At 51.7% G+C, this 19,184-nt stretch overlaps 1 protein-coding gene and 1 pseudogene across 1 annotated transcript; one reads left to right on the top strand and one right to left on the bottom strand.

The window, feature by feature from the left end:
* Positions 1–129: 129 nt before the first annotated feature.
* Positions 130–13,150, top strand: LOC141026490 (uncharacterized; annotated as a pseudogene).
* LOC141027106 (uncharacterized) lies at positions 3,916–7,092 on the bottom strand. The gene has a single exon (XM_073504038.1). It carries the CDS (start codon positions 7,090–7,092, stop codon positions 3,916–3,918), a length of 3,177 nt encoding a protein of 1,058 aa, XP_073360139.1.
* Positions 13,151–19,184: the final 6,034 nt, after the last annotated feature.

Raw genomic sequence — 19,184 nt, 5'->3', positions numbered from 1 at the left:
TCTATTCCGCAGTCTGTGTTAACTGGACCCGGCTGTCCTGCGGGCTGCTGCTCCACGGGCCGAAACCCCTGTGGTGCATTGGGCCTTGGGCGAGCCGGCAGCCTACTGGAAGGAGGGAGAGCGACCGCGTCGGCTTTACTCGCGAGCCCAATCTAAAAGCTAGGGAAACCTAATCGAAGGAGGGGAACAGGAGCGCATCGATCCGGAATCGAGCCGCCATCTATCGAAGACCGCCGGGGTGCGTCCGTCCACAGGGATGGGATCGAGTTCGGTCGATCCCAGCGACCGGAGGAGTGGGATCCAGGTGAAGACGAGTCCATCCGGTCGATCCCAGTGACCGGCGGAGCAGGATCCGGGTCGAGCCGATCCAATCGTGGCAGAGGTGTGAGGTGCGGGCGAGGGAGAGACGCCTCGTGTACTGGTAACTTCTCTCCTCTCCTTCAATCTCGCATTCATGGCATTGTTCTGCTGGAAACTGCTCTGCTCCCCTTCAAGCTCGCGATTATGGCCTATTATCATTCATTCATTCATTCATTCATGCCTATTATCATTCCTTCATTTGCTTAATGCCTGGTAAAGCCGCAAACCTCGCAGGTTCTGTATAATGCTTCCCTCCCTGGCTGTCTATGCACATCTTACTCCAGGAGCAACATCTTCTTCGGCGACATGCTCAGGTATGCTACTTGCAAATTGCATCAATGTCCTCGTGTCATCTCACAAAAAGATACTCATATCCTCTCCCAAAAAAAATATGTGCAGGTGATGTTCATGCTACGTGTTGACAATTGATTTGGGCAGATTCTGCAGCTTCCTATTGTCCATTGTTGTGCTCAGTCGTTCATCATCTCAAATGTCTCTTGAACAGGTAATTACTCCTTTCAGCTTTTGCTATCAAATTTAATACTACGCTGCAAATCCTTTCCTCTGGGATATGGAACAGGTGTGTTAGAAAAGTGTATTACAATGTGCAAAAAACGTAACCATTCCGTCGTAGAAGGAGCCGAAGCCTCAGCTTCTTCTGCCTGGAGCAAAGTCCAATTCTGTGGACCACTTTTTACCTAAGTACCCTACGCCTCATTCAAATGAAAATTGTTTCGCCCGCATTAAATTCAGAAGACAGAAGAAATTAGTACAACCAGGGCCATTGCGTGATGCCAATGGCCACGTAAAATTGCCTTTTAGTGAGGAGTATTCAGACGCCCTTAATATATATTTTCCAGTTCACCTATGAATGCATGATTCATTCTTCCAGCAAGCAATTGAATTGTTCTGATTTTGTCTCATTCCAAAAACTGTACATATAGGTGTTTCATGCTTGTTGTGGAGTTCATGGAGACTGTACTCGCAATTTTTCTACTTCGGCAGCTCACGATCATCTATGGCTTCTGCACATGTAACTCATTTTTGTGGAAATATAACCAATTCTGATTTACTCCCTTCCCAACAGGAAGAAGTAAGAGAATTCAGTGAGTTGGTTTTCAGGCCAATTTGCATCTATCAGAAGATCTGAAGCCATCCCTCGGCGTGTCACTGCGCTTTCACGTGTAGCTCTTGTATGATATCCCTAGAAGGGCATTGAACGCATCTTGACATCGTCTTTCTTGATGAACAGGCCTACTAAAAACTTATTAATATAACGTCCTTGTGTTTTACACTGATCTTCTATCGAAACAATATGTATGGAGAGGTAAGTGTGATGAATGCAAAAAATATTCAGGGAAAACTCAAGGAGGGCAATGTTTTCCTCTTCAACGAGTCCTTTGTGAAAGTAGCAAAGAACATGTATAAGGTTGTGGAAGCAAGTTCCATGAAAATAACTCCATGGTCAGTTTAGGCACAACCTTATGTCCCTATCAATTATCCTGATTATGCATGTTCACTCACCAATTTTATACCTCTACCCTCTATGGTTGGAAAGACAAATAGGCAAGGAAAATCTACTTTAGTGCATGCACAATTATTCCTTTGTTCCCTCCACTTTGCTGCTTTATTATCTTTCTGGTCCATTATCATGCTCATGTTTCAATGTGCAGTTGTCGAAATAGTTTCGGTGATTTCAGATCTCTTTTAAGGTTTGACTGCCTGCTCGAGCCCAGGATTCTGACAAAAGTAACCTCCAGATAACAGATAATGAGTATGCTTTCTCATCTAAATTACGTGACCATCTATTATCTTCTAACTTCCATAAGAGTCACAAGACTATCTATTATCCTCTGAACTCTCACTATAATAGCTGAATCGCATGTACTTAGTGTATATAATCATGTCTCAGATTACCGACTATAGAGTCATTATCCTCTGAACTCTCACTATATTAGCTGAATCGCATGTAACTTAGTGTATATAATCATGTCTCAGATTACCTACTACAGAGTCATTATCATAATTGTCGGCGACAAGTTATAACTAAAAGTAACTATATTTGTGATCTCTGAACTTTTCCAATGACAGGTGAATACTAGCTAGCACCAACAGAATTGAGATTATGTTGATCTCTCGTGCACATGGTCACGTACTTAGTACACCAGTATAGTCCTCTCTCAAATTATAAAGTACTCCCTCTGTTCCGAAATGTAAGTCGTTTAAGGGTTTGACGTGTAAATTTCGTAACGCTACGAGAATTTTTCACTTTCCAGAAATGCCCTCCCACCACCGCTCGCTCTCACCCACTCGAGCTCACTCTCTCGTTCCCCTCTCACCCACCCGGCCACCCCTCTCTCGCTCCCCTCCAGATCCCCGTCGTCGCCGGCCTCTCCTCGCCATCGTCACCGCTGAGCCACCCCGCTTCCTCTCTTTCTCCGCACCACCGAGCCACCCTGTTTCCTCCCACCGCCAGAAATCCACCACCCGTAGGTCAAAAGCTTGATTTTTTAGGCGCCGGCGATGAGCTTCTGGCCGGCGGAGGCGCTGGATCCGCGTGCTTCAATGCCGGCGACGAAGCGACATGGATCCGGGCGGGATGCTGCTGGAGGACTTCGGGCTGTGGGTGGACCTGGTGCGGCGCATCCGCGAGGTGCTGGCCAACTACCCGGAGGGCACCACCGCGCTGCGGGACGCCGGGAGCTCATCCAGAACGCCGACGATGCCGGGGCCTCGTGCGTCCGCCTCTGCCTCGACCGCCGCGCCCATGGGTCCCGCTCGCTGCTCGCCCCCGCGCTTGCACAGTGTACGCCAGCAACGACGCCGCCTTCACCGACGAAGAGTTCGCCAGCATCCCCCGCATCGGCGGCCGCAAGAAGTCCTCCCAGGCCTGGAAGACCGGCAGCAAGATGGGCGCTAGCTACACTCTCTATCGCTGCCGAGCTCTGCTTCGAGCTGCTGCTCTTTCAATTTGAGCTGCGCTAGCTAAGCTCTTTCAATCTGAACCAGTACGTGTTCATTTTCTACTCGTATGAATGTTGCTGCTGTTTTGTGTTGTCACCTACGAATGCTGCTGCTAATTTGAGTTCTACTGTTAATTTGAGAACAATATGCTTAGCAAGGACCCACTGTTAATTTGGAGTAGCAACTGTACTCCATTGAAGTACTGTTACTGTTAATTTGCAAACTGAATTTGGAGTAGCAATTTTGTATACTGAATTTGGAGTAGCAATTTGGAGTATGAAGCAGCTGTATGGATTACTGTTAATTTTGCATACTGAATTCGAGTAAAATGGAGTAGCTCTGTCACTGAATTTGGTTGGTAAAGATGCAGTAGCAGTAGGAGTTTTTACTGCGCCTAACTAAGGTAGCTGCTGGGGTTAATTAGTTACCGCGCCTAATTAATTATCATGTGTAATCTGAACTGGTGTGTGTACCAAGTGATGATGGTTCTTAAGTTTTTTTTTTTTGAAACAAGGCAAAAGACTTGCCATTTTCATTTAATAAGGAGAGGTTTGAGAACAGACATCGCCAAGCGGCGGAAAAGCAAAACAATTACTCTCGCGGCATTACATTACGCAAATGCTTAGCACCTGCATTGGCCCAAATCGAAACTTCCTCTTTGATGCCTTGCATGACAATCGCCACCGGCGCCGCTTTGCTCCTGAAGACACGAGCATTCCTTTCATTCCATATCTGCCATCCCACAAGAAGTAACAGGGAAGATAGGGCCTTCGTCGGGAGTGTATTATCAGAGAGAACCGCATCCCACCAAGATTTCACCGAATCGAACAGGAGCCACGGAGCCGTGGGGATAGCAAGCCCAAGCCATGAGAAGACCGTATTCCAAATCCGAACAGAGAAACGACACTTGAAGATCAGGTGTGCTGCAGATTCTTGCACCTGACTGCAGAGTGGGCATTTGTCACAATTTGGCCATCCTCTCCTCTGAAGCCTATCAGCCGTCCAAACTCTGTTGTGGATAATGAGCCACGCGAAAAATTTGCATTTGGGGGGAGCCCACGCCTTCCAAACCGCAGTAGCCGAACTTGAGAGCGGGAGGTCATGAAACTGCGCCAAATAAGCAGACTTTGCAGAGTATTGCCCATCATTGGTTGACTTCCACAATATGGAGTCCTGGACACCCGGCTGAATGGCCACAGTCGCTAGCTTCTCCCAAAGGGCCAAGAATTGTTGAAGGTGTTCTAGAGTGAGGCCAGCGTCAATGTTGATTTGTGCTATCCAGTGCCCATCCCTTAAGACCGTGGCGACCGTAACACCTTTCTTGCGTGAAATATCGAAAATCTTTGGCGCAATATCTTTGGGCCTAACGCCCTGAAGCCAAGAAGATTCCCAGAAGGAAGCCTTCTGTCCATCGCCGATCCTGACCTCAGTCAAGACCGCGAAAAGGTCGCGGTCGGAAGTCGTGCAAGGCGTCCCCAATCCACACCACGCACGAGGTGGGTCATTCCACTCAAGCCATAGCCACCTCAGCCGGAGGGCGGCAGCAAACTTGCGAAGGTGCAAAATGCCAAGGCCCCCATACTCCTTTGGCTTGCAGACATGCTCCCAATTAATCTTGCACTTGCCGCCACTAACCGTGTCAGATCCTGCCCAGAGGTAGGCACGCCGCAACTTGTCAATCGCTTTTAGAACCTCCACCGGGATGTCGAGCGGCGTGATGTGATAAATGGCCACCGCCGTAAGGACTGCCTTCACCAAGGTCATACGACCCGCAATAGCAACGTGCCTTCCTCTCCAAGGTGCCAATTTGCCCGCAGCCTTGTCTTCCAAAGGTTGGAGATGCACCCTCTTTAACCTTTTGACCGCGAGGGGGAGCCCAAGATAGCGGATCGGGAAGGCGGCGCGGCAAGCCGGGAAAGACTGGAGAACATCATCTAGGTCCACATTGGCACATCTGATGGGTACCACAGAACTTTTGGTGCAGTTTGTGGAGAGGCCAGTAGATTCACCAAAGGAGGAAAGTATGTTGGTAAGGTATTGGACATCCTCCTTAATGGGGGCACAGAAAATGGCAGCGTCGTCAGCATAGAGCGAGGCACGAATTCTCCCCGGTTGTCTCTCGGGCAAGGGATGTAGCTTTCCTTGGGTTGTGGCTTTGCTGAGAATATGATGTAGGGGGTCTATGGCAAGCACGAAGAGGAGCGGTGAAAACGGATCCCCCTGCCTGAGACCCTGACCGTGCTTGATTGGGTCACCAGCAATACCATTTAGCAACACTCTAGAGGACGCGGAGGAAAGAAGTGCCGAGACCCAGTCACGAAAGCGGGTAGGGAAGCCATGATGATTTAGCACCTCCAGCAAGTAGTCCCATCTAACCGAGTCGAAAGCCTTCTTGATGTCTAATTTGAATAGAAGCATAGGTTTCTTTGAGCGGTGAAATTTTCTGGACAGATTCCGAACATACATAAAGTTGTCATGGATGCTTCTTTTTTTTATGAAGGCGCTTTGCGCAGTGGAGACAATGGCATTCATATGAGGGGCCAGTCTAGTGGCCAGAATTTTGGCAATGAGCTTGGCCACGACGTGAATCAGGCTAATTGGTCTGAAGTCAGAGATGTCCTCGGCACCATCCTTCTTGGGAATGAGGGCGATATTCGCCGAATTGAGCCAGTGCAGATTTCCGGCATTTAGGTTGGAGAAGCTGCTGATCACTAGCATGATATCATCCTTAATAATATTCCAGCAACTCTTGAAGAATTTTCCGGTGAATCCGTCCGGGCCTGGCGCTTTGTCAGGAGGAAGAGAAAAGACAGCAGCTCTGACTTCCTCTTCCGAAATGGGATCACCAAGCGCGGTAAGGTCAATGCCAGTGGGTGGGATGGGTGCCCAGTTAATGGTCTTGGAGCGTGGAACGCCCTTTTTCAAAATCGCATTGAAGTGGGAGTGAACGATAGATTTCTTGTGATCATGATCTGTCACCCAACCTTGGCCATGCTTTAGGCGGTGAATAAGGTTTTTCCTCCTCCGGCCATTGACTCTAAGGTGAAAATAGCGGGTATTCGCGTCTCCCTCTTTTATGTTGGTGATCCTCGAGGTCTGCCTTTTCCGCGCACGTTCCATCACCGCAAGGCCCACTACTTTTTTCTTGAGTCGCTTCCGAAGATCCAACTCCGCTGGACTAAGAGCTCGAAGGTCCTGGGCCTCATCAAGTCTTAGGATGACCTCCAGAGCCATATGTAGCTGGACTTTGGCATTAGAGAAAAGGCTTTTGCTCCAGGAGCGAAGCTTCTGACTTGTCTTCTTTAGCTTGTGGAACAGTCTTTGGTATGGCTCATTGTGTGCGGACGTCTCATTCCACGCCTCCTGGACGACCTGCTGAAAGCCTGGCATGTTGGTCCAAAAATTTTCAAATCTGAAAGTCCGCGGCCGCCGAAGCCCATCTTCATTGGCGAGGAGTAGAGGGCAGTGATCCGAAAGTGAGGATGACAGGGCGTGAAGGATGTGTTTATCGAAAGTGATATCCCATTCCTCATTACAGAAGAACCCATCTAGTTTGGACATTGTCGGGTTGCTTTGCTCATTACTCCAGGTGTATTTTCTATTCTGGATGTGGATTTCCTTGAGCTCGTAGAAGTTGAGGGTGTTGCGGAATCGTACAATTCGGCCACGGTTAGCATTTGGACGATTCTTATCTCTAGCCCTGTAGATTTGGTTAAAATCGCCGGTGACGAGCCACCTCACATTATTTGCTGGCTTTTGGTCCTTCATTTCCTGGAAGAATGCCTCTTTTAGGTTGTTTCTAGTTGGGCCGTAGATGGAGGTTAGCTTGAAAGAAATATTGGAGATGATGATAGTGACAGTGGCCGAGAGGGTGTAGTCGCCATACTGGACACTTTCAACGCGGACATGGTCTTCATTCCAGAGAAGTAGGATTCCACCCCGCGTTAACAGCAGGGCGCTGAGCAAAACCTTTCAGTCTATATCCGCCAAGAAAAGCAGCAGTGTAGGCATCCACATCTTCAAGCTTTGATTCCTGGAGGCAAGCCAAGTGACATGTTGAAGCTGCATGGTGGCATTCACAGTGGTTCTTCTATTGGGGCAGTTCAGGCCACGTACATTCCAATTAAGCACACTTAAATTTAGACTAGTCATTGAGCAAACTAGATAACATCAGGAGGTGCATAGCATCATTCAGCACATTACATAAACAGCCTTGCCAGGGCACATTGGGGTGGTAGCCAGCAACAGCAGCTACAAACAGGCCTAGGACATAGATGATTTTCACTAACATAGGAAACTAGCTACATCAACTAATCATAACGTGGAGCTCCAGTCTACTCCAGCCCAGACTCGGCAGCCGCAGGTGTCATCTCCACCGCGCCCTCGCCTCCATGCAGCAACAGAGCATCTTCCACCGCCGTTGCAAGGTCACAGTCCATCTTGAACAAAGCTCGAAGCCCTGCAACAGCCAAGTCAGGCAGCTGACCCTTGAACATTGCCACAAAACGACCAATAGCCTCCTCTGTGATCGCCTCCCCTTCGCCAACTATGCCCATCCTCTGACAGAGGAGCTTTTCCGCCAACTGGGCAATAGGCATTGCCCTGTTCTTGTCCCGGATGCGTGGGCTCCGTCGGCTCAGGTCAAAACCAATGACCCCAGCCAAGGTCTTCCTCCTCCTGCTTGGCGGTCTGGGTGGTGGAGAGCCCGGATCAGGCAGGATAGCCGGCTGCACCGGCACAAACAGAGGCGTGCCAGGGGAGCACAAGGGTGGCTCGTCAGTAGCCCCTCCTCTCAGATCAGCAGCAGACTGAGAGGAGGCCATCTGCACAAGACGAGGCATGTGAACAGGCGTTGCTGGAATCTGCTCTTCAGGGTGTGTGCGTTCCTCAGGCTGACTTGTTTCTGCATGATCTTGAAGAGTCGAAGAGGGCTGCACTTGTGCCCCAAAGCAGGGCGTCGCCTTGCGCAGCCAGGACGAAAAGGACGAGGTAGTGTTGATCTCAATGACGTCCGAGGAAGTGGTGCGCGGCGAAGGAGGAAGTGAGCGGCCACGGCTGCCAAAGCGATGGCCCAGTTGGCTGCCTCCAGAAGCGCTGTCAGCCGAGCGGTGACGAGGACGCCTCCCAGAGGCCGGGATGACAGAGCCATCAGGCAGGCGCTGCACCCTTGTAGCATCAATGCGACGAGCGTCAGGCAGCTCGAGCTCCGCTCCACGCCTTCTGCCGTCGCCACGGTCGTCACGACGCGAGTCACGGCTGTCATCGCGCCTGAAGTCGTTGCGATCGTCGTCATGGCGCCTGTCAGGAGCCCTGGAGCGGCTACGGAAGATGCGCTCGCGCCAAGAGGCTCTCCTGCCCTCCTGGCCGTGACGGCGCCCACGGCGGTCGTCGTCATCATCATGGCGGTCTCTATCATCACGACGGCAGCGATCTGGCTCATGGCGGTCACGAGGGCTCCTTTCTCCGTCGACCCTACCATATCGCCAGTCAAACTTGTTGGAGTAGTGTGGCCGCCGGGGGACATTGCCGTTGGCGTCGGGGGTGAAGTCCTCGTGCCTATCAAGATGCACCAGGACGCGGCGGCGAAGGCCTTGACGCCCAGTAGCCCCCGACGGGCCGACGAGGACTCCACCAGGCTGGCTCGCTCCCACGGTGAGATGGACCACCTTGGGGATGGCCGAAGGGCTGGCCGACCACGCCCAAAGACTGAGCGCAGAGGCGTCCTCTCGCTGGACAGTGGCGATGTCGAAGTAGTGGAGGAAGGTGTTGGGACCGAAGACCTGTTGAGCGACGGCGTCATTCCAGGAGTTGAGGGGGACATTCTCGACGCAGAGGTGGACGTGATGGAAGGCGTCAACGACGTCGGCATGGGCATTGAGCCTCCACTTGGCCGCATGGATGTCGAGGCCGTCACTGGAGAACCTCCCTAGGAGCGCGGTGACCAGGTCCCGGTGATGGGGGTAGTCGAACCTGACCAGGAAGTCTTATGGGTCATGCGGCACCACTCTGAAGCAGTTGCGGTCAATGTGGAAGTGAGCTGCGATGGCACTCCTCATCTCCTCAGCGCTGACCCGCGGACGGTTGCCGCCGAGCCAGACGAACGCCGCGAGGCTGGCCAGACCAGCGGCCTGCGCGACCATGTCCGGGGTGGAGATGACCACGGCGTGGTGCTCCTCCGGGCGAAGAGAAGGATCTCCGATGCGCGGCATCCTGTCTTGGCTTGTGGAAGTGTAGCTGGAGCTTGATGCAGAGTAGTTTGGGGAGGTTGGTGCAGGGCTGTAGCCGGAGGAGCTTGGGCTGGTCATAGGCGAGCTTGACGCAGAGCTGTATCCGGAGCAGCTTGATGTGGAGATAGAGCGAGGACTGAAGCAGGAGCGTGCCCGGTGCCCACACCGCCGACAGCGGAGACACCTGAGCGAGTTGCGGCAGCTGGCCTTACAATGCCCTTTGTCTAAGCATCGATGGCATACTCTGTGTTTCAACTTGACGAAGCCAGCGCCTGGGGAGTAAAAGGGAGCAGGTGGCCTTCTTCTTGGATGCTGGTGGTTGGACGCAGGGCTTCTCCTCCACCAGAACGGCGGGCGCACCAGCTGCCAGCCCTCATCACTGCGGCCCGCCTCTTCAATGCTTGGCGCGGAGGCCGCGACCGGCGCATGCAGCGCAGGGCTCGATGCGGGAAGCCCATTGAAGGAGCGATTTGCCGCTGATTTGATGCAGGGCCGGTGAGCGCCATGAAAGGGCTCGGGCGGAGTGGCCTCCAGCAGGGTCGCATTGAAGGCGAACCTGACTCTGCGCTTCCCCAAATCCAGCGCAGCAGGATCCGCAACCGGCTGCGAATCCGGGACGGCGGGAGAGACGGACGCAGCAGGGCCAAGGAGCGGCGGAGCCAGATCTGGCCTCCTCTGTGCCAGCTGCGGGAAGAGGGCAAGCACCAGCTCGTCCTGCCCGTACTTGGCCTGAGCGAATCCAGGCGGGAAGGACGGCGTTGGAGGAGAGCGCGGTGCAGCCGGAGGGTTCACGTCGGCGGCGCTTTGGGTGGCTGCGAGCGCCGGGGTGGCGCGTCGCAGGAGCGTGGGGGGCGGCGGACTCATTTTGCAGAAATTCAATGCACTTCAATTGCCAACTCTTGTGTCAGGAACATATATTCATAATGGAATAAAAACAAATTGCCAAGTTCTTTTCTGACTGGAACATATTCAGAATGGAATATAAACAACTTGCCAAGTTCTTTTGTGACTGGAACATATTCAGAATTTATTTCTACTCCAGTTCAGTTGCTTAATTTTCTTGGAGTACATTTGCTTAATTTGCTTGGAGTACATTTAACTTGGAGTACTTCAATACTCCAAGATTTGCTTAATTTGTGAACTGGAGTAGTTTTCAGAATGGAATGAAAACTAATGGCAGTACATTTGCTTAATTTGCTTTGAGTACATTTAACTTGGAGTCCTCTGGTACTCCAAGATTTGCTACTCAAACAAATTTTGAGTACTTGCACTTGCACACAACACTAAGCAATTTTCAATTAATTTTCTTTGATTACTCCATCTTGCTCTGTTAGGTTATCTTGCATTTTCTGTTAATTACTCCATCTTGGATACTTGGAGCACTGATGATGATTGCTGCTGTTATGTTAGGACTTGCAAGCAGTAGTTTTAGTACTTTAGTGTAGGACTTGCAACAAGAGGAGAGCTACTGTAGTATACTCCTCTTGTGCCCTCCATATTCTTGATCTCTTCTTTTCTCTTCTCTCTCTTCTCTCTTCTACAGTAAATATGAGCCCTACAATAATATGGTTTGTGACCTTGAATGTTTTTTTCCATCAGATTGTTTTAAAGAAGGGCTAATGAAAAAAGATGTGTGAGGGTATCAGTCATTCTCATGCCGGCATGCTGCACTTTTCAGCTAGCAGGTTGGTATCTCAACATTTCTCCATTCAAGTCATTTCCCATAGTGTTTTTTTGAAGCACTAACTGCAGATTTGCATACTAAGAATGGCTGGAGTATTTTATTTACATCAAATTATGTCAAACAGTTTAGATTGTTCAGTCATACCATAGTGTTTAAAAGTTTGGACATTCTGAAGATTCAAATAAAAATAGACATGTGCACAGTTTACTTGATCATGTCAAGTTACAGGTGAAAGTGACCCTCTTATGGGAATAATGAAGTACAGAAATGAGATCGAGTTCAAAGTAAGGCTGGGGTAAAATTTTCAAAGGCCATGATCTACTCCTTCCTGATATTCATGCTCCTGATATTCCTACTCCTATTCCTACTCAATTTTACCTTAAATGAGAGTAGCAATTATTTCTGCCCGTTAATTCATACTCCTACTGATTTGGAGTACTGATGAAACTAAGTCCAAACCTGTTCTAAATTGACAGTACTTGTTCATCTTTTCTATTGACAGTACCGGTCCAAACCTGTTCTAAATTGACAGTACTTGTTCATCTTTTCTATTGACAGTACCGGTCCAAACCTGTATTGATAGTACATGTTCTACTCAGTGTTCATCTTTCACTGTTCAATATCACTGTTCAGTTTCAGTGTTAAATTTCAGTATTACTCCAAGATTGTACTGCATGCAATTATTCAAGACAAATGATTACAACAAGTTTATGATCATCAAATTGTTTACTCAGATGCAGAGCGAGTACTGGGCGAGGAGATGAACCTAGGCGAGCAAAATTGAGAACTCCGGCTGGAGCAGCTCCTGTCCAGCGGCGAGGACTTCAGCGGCAGCAGCACCTGTGCGTGGGGAGGAACAGCACCTGGGCGCGTGCAGGCGGCAGCTCGCCTCCAACAGTGGGCGGCAGCAGAGCACCAGCTCGCCACCACCAGGGGCCGGCAGCAGAGCACCAGCTCGCCTCCACCAGCGGGCGGCAGCAGAGCACCACCTGGGCACGCGCGGGCCAGGAGGGGCCCCTGGGCGTGGGAGAGGAGGAGCGCCTGGGCAGGGGTGGAGGTGGAGGGCGGAGGAGGAGGCGGAGGTGGAAGGCGGGGATGGAGGCGGAGGTGGAAGACGCCGAGGAAGAAGACGGGCTGATTCAAAGTTTGAACTGGGGGCATAAAGGTCCATTTGCCCATTTTCACCTGGTCGGAACATATTCCCCAGCGACTTACATTTCGGAACGGAGGGAGTACTTTATTTCTTCACTGCACCAACATATCTCAAAAATTTATGGGCAAAAAACGCCACTGCCAGCCAGCCAACAGACACCGGAAGATCCAAATTGCACTTGTCAATAATGCTTCCAGTAGCACAAACAAGAAAAAGGCAAAAAGGTAAATAGCCACATTATACTAAACTCCCTGTTCAAGATTCTATTTTTCAACGTACATATATATTAACACCTATCTTCATGATTTACAATTCTGCAACTGACACAATCAAGACCTCTTCTTCAAAAAAGAAACTTCATCTCCTTGAGCAAAGATTGGCTCATCTACTTTGGGAGCTATTAAATAAATGGACATGTTATGATTGTGACCACCCTTTTTGGATGTTTTACTTATGTCGTCTGCCTGCGACAACTATCACCGGGTTACGTGATAAGACTTTGTGTTTGCCAATTCCGGCTTATCTGTACTGCGTTTTCAGAGAACCATTGCTCCTGTCTGAACTGAATTATCCAAGACTTCCATCTCTACAATCACCCTTATTTATCCTCTAAAGTGATGTTTCTGTTCTTTGCTACATTATGATCCCGTGTCTCTATTTCTATTACTGTGGTAAATCTGGATAGTTGCCCTATTATCAGCCTCTCTGTTTTTTACCGGTGAGCAGCTGCTACATCTTTTATCATAATGGTCTCTTGTATTATACTTTTGCACTGTGCGCATCCTGCGTTTTCCTCTTCTCTATTTTCCTGTTTGACATGCTACAAAAATAATACCACCAAATAGTATTAATGGGAATGCTTTGAATTTATCACAAGCTCATGTGGATAGTTATATAGGCGTATATTTCACATATATTATCCCATTCAGATTGATAATTTCCTACTCAGACTCAGTTTACATAAAGAATATCATGTTGAAGTGACTTCAGTAGTTGGCTGTAAAGATGAATGCTGGGTATGAAGCTCACTTGGTGCGTGGTACATATTAGGTTTTTTTCTTCTACTTAGATGAATGCTGGAATGTAATTCACTATGTGCGCACCCCTCAATGATTTTTTTGCGGGAACTCAGTGACTTATTTCGGCTGTACCAAAATTTGCGATGCCTTTTTTCGGTTCTAGAAAATTCTGTAAAACTGTACCATACAACCTTTCAGATAGACGGGCGCTTGGTTTATTGAGGAAAATTAGGGGAAGACTTAACCAACTCTGTTTATTGAGGAAAATCAGGGGAAAGCGTAACCAGCGTCAAGCTAAGTGGTGCAAACGGGCCGAAAGCGCCACATAATGTGAATGGGCCAAAATGCATCATGGGCCACAAACTCGCTGAAAGGTACTTTGGGTTGTAAATGGGCTGAAAGGGATCATGGGCCTACACTCCCAGATACAAATGGGTGTAGGTGGGTCGAAAGAGACCATGGGCTGAAACCAGCTAAGACGCACAACAGACCGAAAATGAGCTGATATACATCACGGGCCGAAAATGGCCCAGAGACACCACGGGCTGTAAATGGGTCGAATTCATCACGGGTCATAAAAGGTCCGGGAGGTTGTACAATTGTAAATGGGCTGAAGGGCAGTATAGTCCAAAACTGATATCCAGAGGCACCACAGACCACACACAAGCCAAAAGTATCAATGGTCTAGAACCATGTTCAAAGGCCCACGTGCTGGGGCTGAATTCATGGAGGTCCTAACTATGTGGACCCGGGCCATAAATTGGCTACATGCAAGCAGCTATTAAAGGTTCTTACATGAGCCAAATCGCCTATGTTTTGACTTAAGCCCGTGGGCTTTAACCAGGCCTTTGTCTGGCCTGGCCTATTTTGCTCCCCACAGAACTCACATACGGGTCTATGGTGCAGAAGATGATGCAACGCTCCTTGAGCAAGATCGTCTTCGGGCGGCTGTGCGAGCTGCACGCTACCAGCAAGCTTTGCGCCGCTACCATAGCCGCAAAGTTTATGCCCGAAGCTTTGAGGAAGGCGACCTTGTTCTTCGACGCATTCAAGCCGCCAAGAGATCAAACAAGTTGACACCAAAGTGGGAAGGTCCTTATCGGGTAGTACGAGTCACCAGACCTGGCGCAGTCCGTCTAAAGACCGATGATGGCATTAAAGTGCAGAACTCATGGAATATTGAGCATCTTCGCAAGTTCTACCAATGAGGCGCAGTTGCCGAGCCTTATTACCAACAACCCCTTTTGTACAAGCTTTGTCGGCAAGACTTGTTAGCCTTTGTACAAAGCCAGGCATAGATCATGTGCGTATGCGAATAAAACTAAGTGTTTCTACATATTCATTTATGTATAAATGCATGTGATGTTGTGATTACACTTTGATTTGTATGAGATGGCTGATGAACCGCCAAAGTTTCCAAACCACTCTTTTCTCTTCTTTCTTTTTCTCAAAGGACGGAAGGATCCCTCGCGTACAAGCTTCCCGGGGGGAGTGACAATGGGAATACCATTTAAATGGCATTGGCGTTTCAAGTGATCATTTCGTACAACAAGAAAAACAACATAAGGGAAAAGCTAAGTTGAAAAACTTTGAAACAATTTCCTTGTTATATCTGCAATTCCCCTTTGAAACGATTTTGTGTTTGTATGAGAAACTTGCACGCGAAGGAACCTTGTCGTGATCATTCGCGCTCTTACTTTGTTTCGGGCCCGCTCAACAATTTAAGTAGCTGCATTGAAAACGTTAAAGGAAAACTTGTCGGCGGCAACACTACTGGCAAGCTGCTAAGGACCCGTTCCTCAAGCGTTCGCGACAAGTGCGTGCCCCGGCAAGCTTCTGGCATGCGTAGGGTACAAAATCAAATCATACAAAGATGAAGAGAAACAAGGGAGACAACACACATTCATCTGAGCATGATAAACGGTAGATATTCATTAAGGAGTGCTCGATAACATTTTCTTAGCCCTTCCCCGCAGGGTTTACACCGAGTGCAATACATGGGCAAAAGGAGTGCCTAGGCGAAGCCCGACTCGCTCCCGGAAGACCAAATGATGGTGCTGCCGGTGTTCAGCTGGAGCTGGAGCCGTCGTCCTTGATCTTGACACTTGGAGAGTCGTATCATCGTCCTCGGTCTCGCTGGAGGAAGCGGTGTCGCTGTCGCTCGAGCTCTTCGCGCAGCATTCCAGGCGAGCGCCTGAAGCCCCGAAGAACTTCACAAAGAGCGTGTCAGATCCGACCAGCCTGAAGTGAAGAAGGTGTCCCTGCCCCAAGCTGTGGGAGTGGACGAAGGACTTCCATCCGTGTGTGAAGTACATGATGTCGTTGGCGGAGATCTCGACAGTCACCCAGATGGGGCCGTTGCAGCGGCCGTCCATGCATAGCCACAGGCCACGCGGATGGCTGTCTTCCATCATCCTAGCAAAGGGATGGGGAAGACGCAGCTAGCTCTCTAGCCGATGGCGCAGTTCCACGACGAACTCGTGCGCCGTGTCCTCCGTATGGCCTTCTGCCGGGGGAGGAGTAGCTGCAGATGAAACGACGAGTGCTCCACCGTGGCCACCCCAACCTCGGGCGCCGCGTTTGCCATGACCACGGACAGCTGGAGCCGGCCTCCGTAGCTATGGCCGGAACGTGTGCGTGGTGCCGAGGAGAAGCTCTCGCAACAACGACGGATGCACGAGCTCGACCCTTTCCCTGGCCATAGTGACAACAGATTCAGGAGGGGAAGGTGAAGAAGGAAGGCAATGATGGCTGGGGGATTGGAATGGAAAGAGGTGATATGAGCATCGCTCTCCGCGACCCCCCTCTTTATAGGGAAGGCGCGAGGGCTGGCTCTTCACTATTTTTCTGTGACCGCCCAGTTTCACCAATCCCATGCCCTGCATTCCTGGCTAGGTGCACTACCCCAGCGACAACCCAGTTTGATCAATCCCATGCATCGCGTCTCCTGCCAGGCGCAACACTCCAATGACCGCCTTGTTTTTGTCAACCCTGCATTTTGGATGAAGTGCGTGTGGCTAGAGGGCATAGTAAAAGAGAAAATTAAGACATATATGGCAGTTACTCTTCGCCACGCGTGGCTGTGCACCTGTTCAGGTCTGGCCCGACGATGCCTCGTGTACGTGCATACTCCAGATCTATGCACAGGCAGTAGCTGCTCGCCCGACGTCAGGTTTTGCCGGAGGATGGCCAAAAGCAAATATAAATCTAGATTATGTCGGCGTTCTGGGAACGGGGGTCCCCAGACTTGCCTGCCTGCGGCCCACAGCGTGGCCAGGCAGCGGGCCATACGACCCATATTCGTCAACAAGGCACCCAAGACCCTCGTGAGGGTCCAAGCCTCGCGAGGCGGACGATGCAAGACCTCCTCTGGAGTGGCCTAGCCAGGCAGGCTCACGAGGAGCGAAGATATCAAGGCAAGGCAAACCTCACGAGGCTCTCGTGACGTGAGCCATGACGAACGGTACCAGGCGGGCGCCAGGCGGGCGCCAGTGCGCACATCGTCCTTATTTCCTCTTTGGTGCTAAGGAGGCCAGCGCAGGCGAAGAGTACCGAGGCATCAGGCAAAGGTTGCCATATTGGTGCAACGAGACCAAGACCAGGAGGACGGCAAGGCGGAGGTCATCGTGGAGCCCAAGACGGCGTCACCCCAGAGCTTTTCGCAGGCGAAGACCGCTTTTGTCAGGATAGCTTGTACTAGCTGCCCCCCTTCAAATTTGCCCGCCGTTGTTGGCTCCCTTCCCGCTCGATATTTGGGAAGAGGACCAGGGCCTATATAAGTAGAGCTAGCCACCACAGTAGAGGCATCGAATCCTCACGCCACAAGTTCACAAGCACAAGAACACCTCAACCTCAGGAGGCTGTTCTTTCCTTGTACTGTTCATCATCAGCCCGAGAGGCAATCCACCACCACCACACTGGAGTAGGGTATTACACCACAACGGAGGCCCGAACCAGTATAAACCTCGTGTCTTCCTATGTTGCGAGTTCGTCGAGTTCATCCGCGAGATCGTAGCGAGCTAGAGCGTAGATCGGTAGGAGGGAGAGACTTCGCGCGCACCCCAGTGTTCGAACCTTAAGGGTTTGCCAGAACCCCACATCCGACATTTGGCGCGCCAGGTAGGGGTGCGCCATAGTTTCCCTTCCATCAGTTCGTTGCTCCATCGCTCCGTCGTTTCCATGGCGGACGCTCACCGTGCTCGAGCTGAGCGTCGGACTGCCCTATCCGCCCGCGTCGCTCAGACGGCTCCTGTAGGCGGGCCACCCCGTCGTTCTCCGTCTCCCGCCGCCAATGCTGCCACCGGCCCGGCGGGGAACGAGCAGCAAGTGTCCTCGCTGCATCCTTCGGTGCGGCAAGACGGCCGCACCGCTACTCCATGACTTACCCCTGCCGGTTCCCCGTCTCACGCGCACCGCGCTCCCATGGAGGCACGGGCCGCGCTCATCGCGGCGAACGAGCTCCTGCGTTACCGCCCCATCGACGACCTCTATGAGGAGTGGCTCGACCGTGTCGCCGAGCTCGTCCACACCGTAGGGGGCTCTCCGGCGCCGTCCCACTCTCTGCCTCCCCCTCAACCAGCCGCGGGCGACGGGGCTCATGGCATGCCTCCACCACATCAGCCCCAAGATGGTGCCTTGGCACCAAGGCACGCGCCTCCGCGGCGTGATCCACCGCGCCCGGCGTCCGCGCGTGAAGAAAGAAGCTGCCAAGAAATCCCGCGGCCGCGAGAAGCTGCGCCGGCGCTCCCCGCGCCACCTCGTCAAGACCGCGTGCCGCCTGCAGTGGCGCAGCGCGGACCTCGCCAAGACCAAGCTCCACCTCAGAAGCGGGCCCCGGCGACCACGGCCGGCTGCCGCGCCTTCACCCCCGAGCTGTGTAGCGTCGCCTGGCCAGGCAAGTTCAAACCAGATCTGCCTCCTCGCTACGACGGCACCGCCGACCCCGCGGAGTTCCTGCAGCTCTATGAGCTGAGCATCGATGCGGCCAACGGCGACGAAAAAGTCATGGCGAACTGGTTTCCCATGGCTCTCAAGGATGGGGCCCGCTCCTGGCTCCTGAACCTGCAGCATGGCTCGATCTCCTCCTGGGACGAGATACGTGACCGTTTCGTCGCCAACTTCCAGGGCACTCGCGGCCGCCCACCGGCCGCGGGTGACCTACGCCGCATCAAGCAACAACCAGGAGAGACCCTCCAGAAGTACATTCAGCGCTTCAACAACACCCGCCTCAAGATCCCCAAGGTCACAGACGAAGCCATCATCTCCGCGTTCTCGGACGGCGTCCGTGACGTCAAGATGAAGGAAGAACTCGCTATCCACGAGGAGCTTTGCACATCTCAGGAGCTGTTCAACCTGGCGACCAAGTGCGCAAGAGCAGAGGAGGGGCACCTTTCCCTCCTTGAGCTGCCAGCTGCAGGAGCGGAGGAGAAGAAGGCCAAGGCCAAGGACGTGAAGCGCAAAGAGGCAGTGGTGCTCGCAGCGGAGCCCGACACCAAGCGAGGCAGAGATCAGCCCAAGTCATCCAAGAACGGCCGACCGTTCTGCGCCTTCCACAACCTGAACACCCACAACAGCAGCGACTGCCAAGAGCTCAGAGCCATACGGGAAGGACGCTACGGTCGACGCCCCGAGCGCAACGACCGGGGCTACGACCGCGGAAGAGGACGCTGGGACGACCGTGGCCCGCGCCAGGAGTGGCGCGACCGGCCTCGTGAGGACCGCTGGCAGGACCAACCTCGCGAGGGTGCCTGGAGGGACCAGCCTCGTGAGGATCGCCC

The sequence above is a fragment of the Aegilops tauschii genome, chromosome 7, assembly GCF_002575655.3.
Source record: "Aegilops tauschii subsp. strangulata cultivar AL8/78 chromosome 7, Aet v6.0, whole genome shotgun sequence".
NCBI lineage: Eukaryota > Viridiplantae > Streptophyta > Magnoliopsida > Poales > Poaceae > Aegilops > Aegilops tauschii.
Note: the sequence above shows the minus strand (reverse complement) of the source record. Positions and strands in the feature narration are given on the sequence as shown.

Coding starts and splice junctions, on each gene's coding strand:
- LOC141027106 (XM_073504038.1), bottom strand. CDS start 7,092: ATGAAGGACCAAAAGCCAGCAAATAATGTGAGGTGGCTCGTCACCGGC.